General features: G+C 32.1%; 1 protein-coding gene across 1 annotated transcript in view; it reads left to right on the top strand.

Annotated features, from left to right (window-relative positions):
* The window catches only part of LOC129222846 (atrial natriuretic peptide receptor 1-like), a 185222-nt gene that overhangs the window by 151944 nt on the left and 20012 nt on the right, over positions 1–13266 (top strand). The window contains exons 16-17 of the mRNA XM_054857398.1: positions 7343–7466; positions 9675–9743. Coding sequence (XP_054713373.1) covers positions 7343–7466; positions 9675–9743 — 193 coding nt within the window. The remainder of the gene's footprint in view (positions 1–7342; positions 7467–9674; positions 9744–13266) is intronic.

Genomic DNA, 13266 nt, shown 5'->3' with positions numbered 1-13266 from the left:
ATAGCGAACGAACTGTTTCCGATAAAGCCATATATGTTTTTCTCCCTCTCTTTTGCTCTCTTATAACACAACATTTTGATTTTTACAGAATGCCGAGACTTAATTCTTCACCTGGCTTTCATGAAGAACACAATGCTAAGTAAAGATATCGCGCTTAAGAAAACGTAAACCATGTATGAAAAATGTACTGCTTCAACACAAAATGTTATGCTTTTAAAAATAACGACGTGAAAAAAAGGTTGATTAACCAAAAGAGAAAAAAAGAAAAAAAACTTTCAATGATCTTTGCAGTCCTTTAATCCAACCTATTGCCACTTCTTTCTTCCTTTCTTTGCTACTGTTTTTATTAAAAAAAAAAAAAAAAAAGAGTCTTTTTTGCAGATCTCCAGTCAAGTCAGAGGTAAGATTGGAAGAAGTGTTTTTTCAGTTTTTTAGGGATTATCCGATCGATTTCATGCTTAGTCATTATTTTATTTCTTCCCAATCTTTATTTAGAACAGCGCAGTCAGTTTTCAAAGCATATTAAAACTCAATTTTATTTTTCAGCATTTCAGTTGCGTAAATTTTTTTTAAACATAACTGGAAAATGTCTGTTAGTTCTGCGTCGGGAATGCAAATTTGTTAGCTTTTCATAATAAACCAACGTTTAATTTAAATATCACGGGTACTTTCAACTTCTCTATAAAACTCATTCGTACAATCCTTTCATTTTATATATTACTTCCTCTTACAAAAAAGGAAGGAATGTATTCGCGAAAAAAATTTCACTCAAAAATCGACCTTAATTTCCATTTTGCTCACCCCCGAATGAATGCTGAGTTTTTTTTCGACTCGATCACACGTGAATAAGTGCCTAAGAACGGATAGACACTTGAAATATTCATTTTGACGATTCCCGAGTTAATTACAACGAGTTTTCTCGTGATGTTTCTATGTACGTATGTATGTATGTGCGTATGTATGTCGCATAACTCAAGAACGGTATGTCCTAGAAAGTTGAAATTCGGTACGTAGACTTCTAGTGGAGTCAAGTTGTGCACCTTCCGTTTTGGTTGCATTCGGGTGATTCTAAAGGTGTATTTTGCCCCTTTTCGGAGGGAAATCATTGTTAGTTTCGATAAAACTCAAGTGGCGTTATAATTTGGCGGACACTTGGCGACATATCGCCAATCTTTTGGTCGCGAAGTTTTTTTGCCAACTTGGCGACAAATTTGGCGATTTTTTTTAAAAATCTGGTTCCAGATTGGCCACTGTTGGTGATATTTAGAGAGTAAACTATTGAATCACATTAAAATTGCCAATAAGGGGAAATGACATTAAATGTGAGTAAAAGGAAGTCATGTGATGTACACATCAGCTCGTTTTTCAAATAGTTTACCGCTATAGAAGATACTGGGCAGAGGCGTAGCTAGACCCGACTTTCGGGGGGGGGGGGTTACTTCTTTTATATATATATATATATATATATATATATATATATATATATATATATATATATATATATATATATGTGTGTGTGTGTGTGTGTGTGTGTGTGTGAACTTTTACATACTTTGGAATGGGGTGCCCCAATTTCGATACTTGTGTCAAACAAAACAAAATCAAAGGATTTTTTTTTTAATTTACTTTTTGTAATGTTTTGGAAAATTTAACTTTTTTTTTCCTTTTTCTCCATTTAATTTAAAGTGAAACTTTCTAGCAACAGGTTTAGTCAAAACCAGTCTATCCAAATCGGGGGGAAAATCAAATATCTGATGAGCGTGTTCCGTTCATTTCAGTGTGACTGCTTAATTTAGAGGCTAACACACCAAAAGCTGGCATCCCTGAAAGCTAATAGATGGATCCATTTCCGCCTGTGAACTGGATGTTTGACTTTCAATCTCATCGGTGGTCAGACTATTTTTACTAACTTGGTTCGCACTAAAAGCATGAAATAAAATAAAAAAAGACTTCTTGATTATAACCTGCAAAAAATGAAATGACTTTTCATATCGTTATATTTATATGTTGCTTTTTATATGTATTTACATTTATGCTAGTTCTAAAGCAGTTAATAAAATTTGAATTAAAAAAGAGGGAAGAAATATAGGCGGTAGAAAGTTATTTGCACAAAGCTGCATACCATCTGTTCTCCTTTCAAGTTTTTATTTTTAATTTTATTACCTGCTTTAGAATTTATATAAATATCTATTTGAGAGAGCAACAGCAATTTTCGAGTGTTATAAACAGAAGTCTTGTTTGTTTTCTACTTTTTAATGCGAACCAAGCTAACAGAAATAGTACTGAACAGTCTAGATTCATTTCGTTTTTAAACATTTTATTCCTGTAATGCTATGCAGTTTTTCTTTTAAATTAAAATAAAATTTCCTTCAGAAGGGTTCGATGGAATTAATGCTGCTTCAGCAGACTGTACTTCGTTTTCTTCAGAGGACGTTAACTTTCTCTTTTTAGAGCAACCATTTTCGTCATTTACATTTTTTTGGGGGGGGGGGGGAGGTTTGAAAAGCTTGTTATCGGTTTTGCTCTCTTCATTATACAACAACGTTCACTTAGAATATACTATTCTAAATAGTTCAGACTAAACGTTTTTAAAAGAATACGCAGTAAATACTGGCTGACATTTTCGACAAATCGATGTGATTGCGGTGGATTTTCTGGTTAGCAAAGGCCGTTTTGACTATCACAGCACAACGCCAACAAAAACCTTATGTCTCGAATTCCGGCTATGCTATCATTTTCGGATTCGAAGCTCAATGATCTTCAAAGCAGCAAGCAAAAGCATTTTCTTCAACTCGAAACAGAAAGGGCTGAGGGGGCAAAAAAAGGAGAAATGCGTTCCACGAATAGGTTTTTTAGGAAAATTAAGGAAAGGACAGTCGTTTCGAGCACTTTCTTGGAAGAAGAGTAAAGGGGTGAAATTCACAGGTTGAGTATTAGTTGCCTTATGGATGAGTATTTCAAGTTCATGGTTAAAGGTCATTCAAGTTAAAAGCCATTTTGCTCTGTTATCTGGTTTAGTACTGTTCTGTGATCGCTATCTTTCTTAAAATTATGATTCCTTAAAGAAAACCAAGATGATAGGAGGGAAGTTTAAGATTTTTTCAAGTAAAGAAAAAAGGAAAATCCTAGAATATTGGCCAGGTTAGATTTGCAGCAATTGCTAACCTCAAGAGGATAAATAATTAATCAAAAAACAAGAAAAAGAAAAAATCAGGCACCAAAAAGCAATAAAAGACGTTTTCTTCAAAAAGATATGCTCAAAGTTTCTTTAAACTGGCAATAAAGCACATAATAATGTAATAATAGAACAAAGACCTAACAAAACTAATACAGAGGAATTTTGATCAAGAGCCCATGTGGTCTATAGTATCGATTTCAAATTTTCACCATCATATTCCAAATTTCTATAAAGTTTCTTAAAGTTCCCGTATCTTAAAACCTCTTTATCTCGATTTTTTTTCCTTCCTGTGAAATTCGAAACATACAGATTCAACTGTATGTAATATTCTCACTGCGCCGCTCATAAAATTAAACATACTTAACAATTTTCAGAATCTATGACAAAAAAAGGCTGCATATACGTGGATTTAATAAATCAATCTCATTTCTAAAGCGAAGTGTGAAATTTCACTCAATTATCAAAAAAATGTTGCAGCACAGTGAGGAGTGAGGCGTCTTTACGCTTGAGGGTCACTCATTTAGCTGATTTTCAATGGCACTGGAGGGGGGGGGGGGAGAGCGAAGTAAATTTTTGACCACTGTAATTCAGAAAAAAAAAAATTGATTTTTTTTCCTTTTCTTTTTCTTTTCTCTTTTTTTCTCTTCTCTTTTCTTTCCTCTTCTCTTTTCTTTCTCTTCTCTTTTCTTTCTTTCTCTCTCTCTCTCTCCATTTTTTTGGGACAAACATTTCGGGGGGGGGGGTTTGTCCCCAAAACCCCCCCTTAGCTACGCCCCTGATACTGGGTCTTGTTGATACAAAGGCTTTAATTCTGGAGGGAGTGTCTGCCAAAAACCGAGTCTTATGAGGATGTAGCTGATTTTGGTACGTAAGAAGGAGAACCTTTTCTTTGGAAGTTATTATTTATTTTTTTTAATTTTTGTTTTAGTACCAAAATATTTTTATATGGCTTGCTTTCAAGTGTCGTAAAGGATGCTTAAATAATTATATCATATTCAGCTAGCTAATACTGAGTTTTTTGACTAGTAGCCTTGACTTTACCTAAGAAAAGTTGCTTCGATTCTAAGTTGTTTCTTTTTACCTCTTTTGAATCAACTTAAAGCGTTGTTTGGGTCAAGTTGATATACGTAATAATTTGACTCCAAAATTTTTAAATGTCTTTTTTTTCGCAAGAAATGCTTACAAATGATCAAAAAAAAAAAAAATGAATAATAATTAAAAAAAAAGGTAAACTATCATGAAATAATTTAAAAAAACGTACTTCGGAGAAGATATATATGCTTTTGTATGTACTAGCTTCAAACCAGGTTTACATTTGTCATCTACTGACTTCCTGGTTACTCAGGTTTTAATTGGATATGGTAGCTTCAATAGCTATTTGTTTCGTTTCATGTTAGTGAACTGTGATCACAGACTGTGGCTGAAGCTAACTTATGGTGAAGCTAAAAGGGAGATTTTTCTACTGAACCAGAAGTACCTTTAGTCAAAGTATAATAAGTTTGTCCTGTGGTTGGCCTCCTGTTTCTTTGTTTTTAGCTTTTTGTGATCATTTTACTTACTTCTGTAAGCCTCATGTTATACTTTGTGGTGCATGAGGAGTTTTAAAATCTCTTAAACAATCAAAAAAAAAAAAAAAAAACTCGCTTACATCAAGCGTGGGGAGGCTGTGGCACTTTCCCGTTGTAATCAAGTTTTCGTAAAAAACGGATTCGCGAAAAAATCATAAATATTCGTGGATATTTGCTTTATGTGTTTTTTTTTATTTCCGTACCGTAGAAAAGAAATAGGGTAATTTGCATCAAACTGTCTTAGTATTTTTCTTGTGTTGTTATTGTCTCGATAACAACTGTCGCAAGAAAAAAAAAATAAACGTCATTTGGAACAGATGGCTTCAGAACAGTTTGTAGTTTTCAAATGACAACATCATAACTTGTTTTCATGATTTATGACTATTCACCGAGTTTCTGTCGACTTGTGACTGTTGAAGGAAACTTGACAAGAAAGAATTAACTGACCTAGCAGGTGGAATTAATAAAAAGTTTCTAAGTTATGAAGGTATTGCTCGTTTTATCCGGGGATCCTCATTAAAAACGAGTTATTTCTCCCATAAACTTTGTACCAACAAAGTATTTCTATGTTTTGTTAAATCTGGGTTTTCGCTAAATCAAATGTTGTTAAAAGCAGGCGCGGATTTAGATTGAGGGATAGGACCCCTCCCCCTCCTCCTTTAAACGACCATAGCCAAAAAGAGCGTTTCGGGGAACTTATGTTTCGAGAAAAATCGTCCCAGGTCCCCTATTTATACCCAAAAACAGGATATTTATGACGTCCCTTTCCAAAATATCCTTTCCAGCACCAGAAGCTGGATCCGTCTTTGGTTAAGAGTAAGTTTGATTGTATTTGGAAAAGGTAACGACGCAAAGGTACTCGATACTTTTTGTCACACTGTACGCACCGTATCCTATGTGGGGTCTGTTTTACTGCATTGCACAAAATGTATAGGCCAATACTTGTAGTCTAACTCAATTAAGAGCAAAGTACAGTCGAGCCCGCTTAATGGAATATCGGATAATAGAATATCCCGCTTAATGTGATAAAATTCCAATGTACTACACCGTTGATGTGTGTTATTTTTATCCCGGATAATGGAATATCCCGCTTATTAGAATAATTTTTCCTGGCAAATTGCCTATTTCACTAAGCCGGTTCGACTGTAATTCAAGGTGAGGGAAAAAAAATGTGTACACATCGTATTTTACGGATTATAAGACGAAGTGTTTTTTTCGCGACTGGCTTCAAATATTACGTTGTGTTTTGTTAACGAAAATTAAATTAAACTATCTAGAGTTTAATGTAAAATTCCTGCCTGTCTTGCAGCTATCTGTTAAAAGAAGAATGTTCTGACGAGTTTCTGCAACTTTAAAGATTTCATGAATTAATAAAAGTTATGCTTGGCAATCTGGCTTTTGAACTTCTTGATAAATAACGAATACGAATGAACCTTTGTGTTTGAAAATTAAATGATTTAACTAACCAATGTTTTTGTGCACAAAAATTGCAAATTAATATAATATGTAATAATTTGCAATTTTTGTGCATCCAAACGTTTGTTAATTGATTCATTTAATTAACGATAAATGTTTTCAGAAAATGAAGCTTAAATATGAAAGTGTTTTATAGTCCACAGCGTCTTGCATACCATAAAATATGGTATGTCAAACAATTTAACGTCAATTCGGTGGATAGTTTTCGAATTGTGACCATTTGCAACTTTTCATCGAGATGGTAGAATGTGTCATGGAATTGTGTTCGTAGAAATTTGGTTTAACTTATTGGTGCTTGATAACTTTGAGTATCAAAGTTTTCGTTGTATGAAATTTGAATTGAGAGTATCGCAGGTTTTCTTATTGAAATTTCAGCTAAATAAGAAATTCAGCTAAAAATAAATTAAATTAAAAAAAAATGTTCGAACTGTTTTTTTTCCATTCCTTTTACTTTAATGTAGAAAATATTAGAAATCCTAGCAGTTGACGTGGTGAAAAGTTGGTGAATATTTTACGAATTGTTATTGATAATAATTTTTTATCTAGATCGTAGACGGCTCGTACATGTTAAATGACTGTCCATAGGAGTGTATCTTAATATATTCAACCTTGATGACTAAGGATCAAAGTAACCCTTTATATAAATTTGGTATTGGGATAACAACATCCTCTTGCTAACACTTCAGCCATTAGAATTTAACTACAAACTTAGTGTAATTTAATCTTGAAGTTTCTTCATTTTTTTCTTTTTTGAGTTATCAATTTTTAAAATCATTAAGCCATTAGCTAAACTTGCTGCTGTATATCTATTGAACTTGGAGAAGTATTTAGCGATGTCTTCAGCCGAGAGAACTAACCGGAAATTGTTATCTAGGTGAGAACATATTAATTAACCTTATAAATGCGATACCTCTCCGTAGCTACAGAATAGTAACTAGAATGTAATAACTTTCCATTGTTTTAAACATAAGTTTGTCGGTCTCATCTATTCCTTGTTGAATTCGTCTTAACATCTATAATTAGTTTTTTTTTTCTCCGAAAAGTAATGGGCTATAAGTAAAGAATATACATATATTATTTCATCATGACTAAAAATATTGACACTTTTAATTTATTCCAGGTCTGTTGCAAGCCAACTCATACACGGACAATCTGTGACAGCTGAATCTTTTGACAGTGTCACCATCTATTTTAGTGATATTGTTGGGTTTACTTCATTATCAGCCCAAAGTACTCCCATGCAGGTATACATTGCTGTAGAAGTTATAGGAGGACTCCATGCATGTACTTGTATTGTTGTCAGTTGTGTTTGTGCTCACATCTTTATACATAAAACCGGTACGTGGAAGCTAAAATGGCTTCATTGCACAACACTTGCGAACTGACCAATGAAGACCAGTACCTTTAAGTACACAAGCTTCGCAAGTGACAGTATTTTTTGAAAAGCTACTTTACTTTGAACTATTGGGCACATGGTGCAAAGACTAAATGATTCAGTTACTATAAGTCGCAATTTTGAAACGAAAAATGTTTATTTAAAGACTTTCAAAATGATACTAGATAAGTCTTTAAATCCAACCATTCATGCAGTTATCTTTTCTAAAACAAATAATTTCATACGCAATTTAAATAAATTAAATTAATTTCATTTTCTAGAAAAAATAAAAAAGGTCAAAAATGTTTAGTAATTAATTTTAACAATATGTTTAATTGATACAACATGTGCACTCTTTTATTTTTGCAACTATTGGATTTTTAAAATTATTTTCGAGTTACATATGTGCTGCTCATGTTATCATTATTTTATGAAATTAGGAGAAAGAAAAAAAAAAAACGTATCACAGCACGTTCCGTTGAACAAAATGAAAGCGTTTTCGAATATTTGTATAATTAGCTTCTTGAACTTCAGCTACTTTAAATGAAATAAAAAAGAGCCCTTTATTTCTAAAAAGGTTCCATTTAAAAGTTCTAAACGTGCTATCTATTTCTGTTATTGAATAACTTAAAAGAGAAACTGAACTTCATTTTATGAGAAGTGAAAATCGCAAAGAAAAATAAACTGCTATATTAGTAAAGATAACGGTTTTAACACAACGAAATGGAGTAAAAAAAAAATTATGATGGTGTTGTTCACATTTAAAAACTATATTTGCGTATCTGAAGCATCTATATGTATTGCTTTAAAGCAGAGTCCATTAAAAATTCGTTAATTAGATAAATCAAACATTTTCGTTAAATACATATTTACTCAAATTTTATATTAATGCGTATTGCACGTGTCAGGAAATACGTTTGAGAATAGTCTCTGAACTTTAAGGACACATTTCAACGTCTTTACGGTGTGTTCCTATGGAGTAATATTTTTGAATATTTAATAGAATAAATGTTAATTACTATTACCTATGCGATTAATATTGTAAGCTATATTTGTGGAGAAGAAATGTTTGTTTTGTGAAATAAAACGTTGAGAGTTCGCTTCATTTTTTCAACTTGTTGTTGAAAAAATGAAGCGAGGAGCTTTCTTGATGTCTGTATTAGAGATTACTTCCGGTTCCTGATGAAATGTCACAATTTATCTTGGTAAAAAAAGTGTATTTTGTAGCAAATGATCTATTTACCTATGTGTTTAATCATTTAGTCACCCGAGGGTGCTAGTGAAAGTTTTAGTTTAATATTTCAGTGAATGTCGAATCAAAACTCTTCTTTTAGCGATAGCTTTTTTTCTCGCCTTTGTACTACGCTCTTTTTAACCCCCGACAGACAAAGGAAGGGGTTTATAAGTTTGACGTGTCTGTGTATCTGTATATGTGTGTATCTGTGTGTCTGTCTGAGGCATTCTAGCACCTAAACGGATTAATCGATTTTGTAAAAAAGAAGAAAAAAACTGTTCCAAAGGAGAGTTGATCGAGAGTGTTTTTAGCTAGGTTGCGTCTTCGAATGACATTAATTAACGAAGATATTAATTAAAAATCTCTAAAAGGCTTTTCGCGGTGAAAACTTAGTTAAAAATTTTAAAATTTACTACTGAAATAACGAGAATTTTTTTCAGCGTCTGATAGAAAATGTTTGGAACTTCCATGTTCCATAGAATACGCATTATAACGTTTTTTTAAACCAGAGTTTGATGACTGCTAAGCTTTTATTCTCGCGATTGATAACCGAATTCATTGTTGGCCGACAAGGAAATAAAACGCAATGATTTAAAATTTTTATCTGTTGCCAGTTTATGTTTAATAGTAAATAAAATACTTGACATTGATTTTTAATAAAATAAGGCTTTTAAAAGGATTTTTAATTTTCCCTCTTGATTCTACAGTTGCGACTCAGTCAGCGTTTTTCATAATTTTTAATTTTATCGTTGCTTGTTATTTTCTTTAATGCATGATTTGAGTGATTTGAAATGCATCATGATGCATATTTTTTTATGAGAAGTAATTTTCCTTTTTTTTCAGGTTATTGATCTTTTAAATGATCTATACACTTGCTTTGATTCAATCATTGAAAACTTCGATGTTTATAAGGTAAGAGAGATTACTAGTTTGTGTATTACTATTTATCTTTTTCAAAACAGAAAATCAAGTTTATGTTCAAGGACAAGGTCTTTTCTGCAGCTAACGTTTTGTTAATATGAATTATGAGAAGTGCTGTAGTTGGCAGAAACGCCTTCTCACGAAATATGTCCTTTTTTGAAGTGTAAAAAAATTGATTTGGTAATGTAACTTGGTCTCAAACTGCCTTTTCGTTTGTCAAGTACACCACTCCCAAACCTCACCAAATTCGAAGTTCCCCTCCAAAAATTTTTTCCAACTACTATCTCGCTGGCAATGCTGAAATGTATCGTTAAAAGTCAGTCGTTCTGGTTTGTTCAATACGAATTAATCTTAAACAACAAAACCAAATTTCTTGTCCTCACACATATTAACTGAGGGGTTTCATTCAGTTACAGATTCGTAAATATTGAACTTTCAGTTGTGTTGTGGAGCTTTAATGAAAGAGCTAGTTTGAGAGTAACAAGTTAGGCTATGATTAGACGTACGTGCGTCCCACTTCTTATTTTTAGTTAGTTAACAACAGTTTAAGGCAGTTGAAGAAAATAATTTCAAACTTTACCAGCTAATGGGTTAAAAGTGATTGAAAAGCGCCGTTTTCGATTCATTAACCTATTTACTATAGTTTTCTTAATTTTTTATTTTTGTTATAAAGTATTCTGATAAAAAAATAACTACTTTTGTTTGCTATTGAAAATTTTAAAGTTAGTTTCTTTCAAAGATATGTATTACAGCTTTTAAATAATTTAAAATATGCAACTTAAAAAATACATTTCAGAATGATTAAGACGAACATTTAGTCATGTGTAAAAGCTTTAAAAAATATTTTTTCCTTTGTAATATAGTAGTTTGTTTCATCTAAGCACATAAAAGAATCTTACCTTAGCCATACATTGTGATGAAAAATATCAGAAACTTTAAACCTCTTCTCTGGAATTTACAACAATTTCTTAAAAATCCACTGAGCATGAAATTGGAACAAAAGAAAATTTATCATCTATCAGAAAATAATATTTGAACTATGAAACGTTTAATGCTCCGTTTCTCAAACCTTTTGGAGTCAAAGATGATAAATTACTTCCCTGAATAAATTTGGTTTGAAAGAAACGAAATATTTTATATTTGGAATTCTTGTCGCAAAATTTTTAGCTTCTGCTGTCCATGAAAAGACTTTTTCGTAGTTTAAAATGTAGAGTAATGAAATTCCGTAAGAATTTTTCATCGACGTTCTTGAGACAGTTGCACATAAATTATTACACCAGTTTAATGTTTCCATAACAAATCATTTTTAGTTTGTTATTTCAGATTTTAGGTGTTGTTATTAGTTTTATAATTTAATTAAATATTGAGAAACAAGAGCTTTTAAAGGCTTTCATTGCAAAGAATTGTTGATTAAGTTCAATATTGGATCCATGAATTTTATCTTGGAAGTAAATATGTTTTGTGTCTTTATCACCATTATGAAATTAATACATATCAATGAATAAATAAAGTTGAAATATTTTTTCTCATAACAATATTGTTAAAACTTAAAAAATGTCAAACATAATTTGACTCTAAATAATGAATAAAAAAAAAGGAAGTAGGTTTTTAATACGAATAAATGCATGTCATGTTTGTCTGACACTCGTCACAACTTTAGGAGCGCAGTATGAATTGAACGAAACTTTTTTGCAAGGACACCATGTTTTCATTTGTTACTTTTTTGTTTAAAAATATTTCTACTTAAACAGGAACAAAAGCTAGAAGGTAAAATTGATTCGAAAAAAGCCCTTTTTTTTCTCACATAGTGATTTTATTTTTCTCCAGACTACTAGATTAGAGAAAGAAAAGACATATAATAGGTAAATAGCATAAGTTTTGGATTTATTTGTTTCTTGCTTATTTATTTGAATAGTTCAAAAATATTTTTAAATACTTCAAACACTAGTTTACTTATTATTATTACAGTCAATTCCGGTTAATCGGACCACATTGGGACGGGACCATTTTGGTTCTAATAACCGGCTGGTCCGATTAAGAGAACAGGAGCTGTGTAGCTTGATAGAACATGTTACACAAAACATTTAAATGCTATTATGTTTATTGTGAACCATACATATATAGTGAGCATACTAAGAAGAAAAATTGCTGTGAACGAAATTTTTCTATTAAAAAAATTCAAATAATGCGAACAATCTTTTTGCATTCTTTCAACAACGTGTTCTGATCGATACGATTTTAATTATTCCTTCCAGTCAGTATCGACTTAATTCAATATCCAAAAGTAACTGAAAATGTGACAGTGTAAAAATAAGTGCAAAGAAGTACTAATCAGCCATTCAAAATTCCAATGAAAATGTAAATTATGTACTTTAACAACTAAATTTAAAAAAAACCTATTATTGAGAGTGCTAACTAAATTGAAGAAATTTGAAATTTCACTGAAATTTAATCCATGCTGGAACAGTGCCGCCATGTAATGGGTGTTTCATTAACCATTTTTTTCATGTAAATATTGCTGGGTTTAATTTAAAGTTAAAGGAACCATTATTATTTTTTATTGCACTAACTATTAAGATTCGTTGATCCACATGAAATTCGTGCCAAGTGGGAGGTTTTTAATTTTTTTTCAAATTTGTTTTCATGTTCATTGGTCCGATAAAACGGATTTTGATCCCAATAAGCGAATAATATTAGGCTTGTGTAATGGGATTTTTTTTTTTTTTTTGAGTTTTAGTCCAAATAAGCGGCTGGTCCAAATAACCGGTGGTCCAATTAAACGGATTCCTCTGTATTTTTAGTATTAAAAAAAAAAACAATAGTAATAAAAAAAAAATACTTCAAAATCAGGAAAACCAGATAGAGGAGGATGAAAATGTTATGCACTCAAATCTGTTTTTGTGCGGCAGCAGATAGGGACCGCATAAAAAAAAATCACGTAAAAAAATTCGCTCAAAATTACACTATTAGCACTCGTTTTAAAGAAGTAATCTTCGTTGCCATTGAACTAAATTTTTATGTTCCTGGGAATTTACTTGAAGTTTCATTTTGGGGTGATCAGGGGTAGTTTTTAAGTTTCTATGTTAATGTTGTCTTGTGCCAGCGAGGCTGGCAATTTCGGGTGCGCTGCTTCACTTTTTCAACTGTGCCATAATTTGGTGTGAAGTCCGACTTGCCCAGTTCCATACATGCCATAAGGCCCATTTATAGGGTAGGCAACCATTCACGGCCCAACAACACATTCACGAAAAGAAAGGATAAGGACAGGAGAGAAAAAGTACATCTATGCCCGAGCCGGGATTCGAACCCGGAACCACCTCATCGCAGTCACACTCCTCTGACCACTATACAAGGCGGGCAGCATCTATGTTAATAATAATCATGTTAAGATAAGAAACCAAGGTTGAAGTTCCTCTATTTAATACTCTTTAAAACAAATGCTCAGAAGTTCATTTAATGTGAATGGATGCACAATAAAAATAAGATTAAGGTTAATACATTAAACGATTTTTCC

Source organism: Uloborus diversus, chromosome 5, assembly GCF_026930045.1.
Source record: "Uloborus diversus isolate 005 chromosome 5, Udiv.v.3.1, whole genome shotgun sequence".
Lineage (NCBI taxonomy): Eukaryota > Metazoa > Arthropoda > Arachnida > Araneae > Uloboridae > Uloborus > Uloborus diversus.
This window is presented reverse-complemented; position numbering and strand designations above follow the sequence as displayed.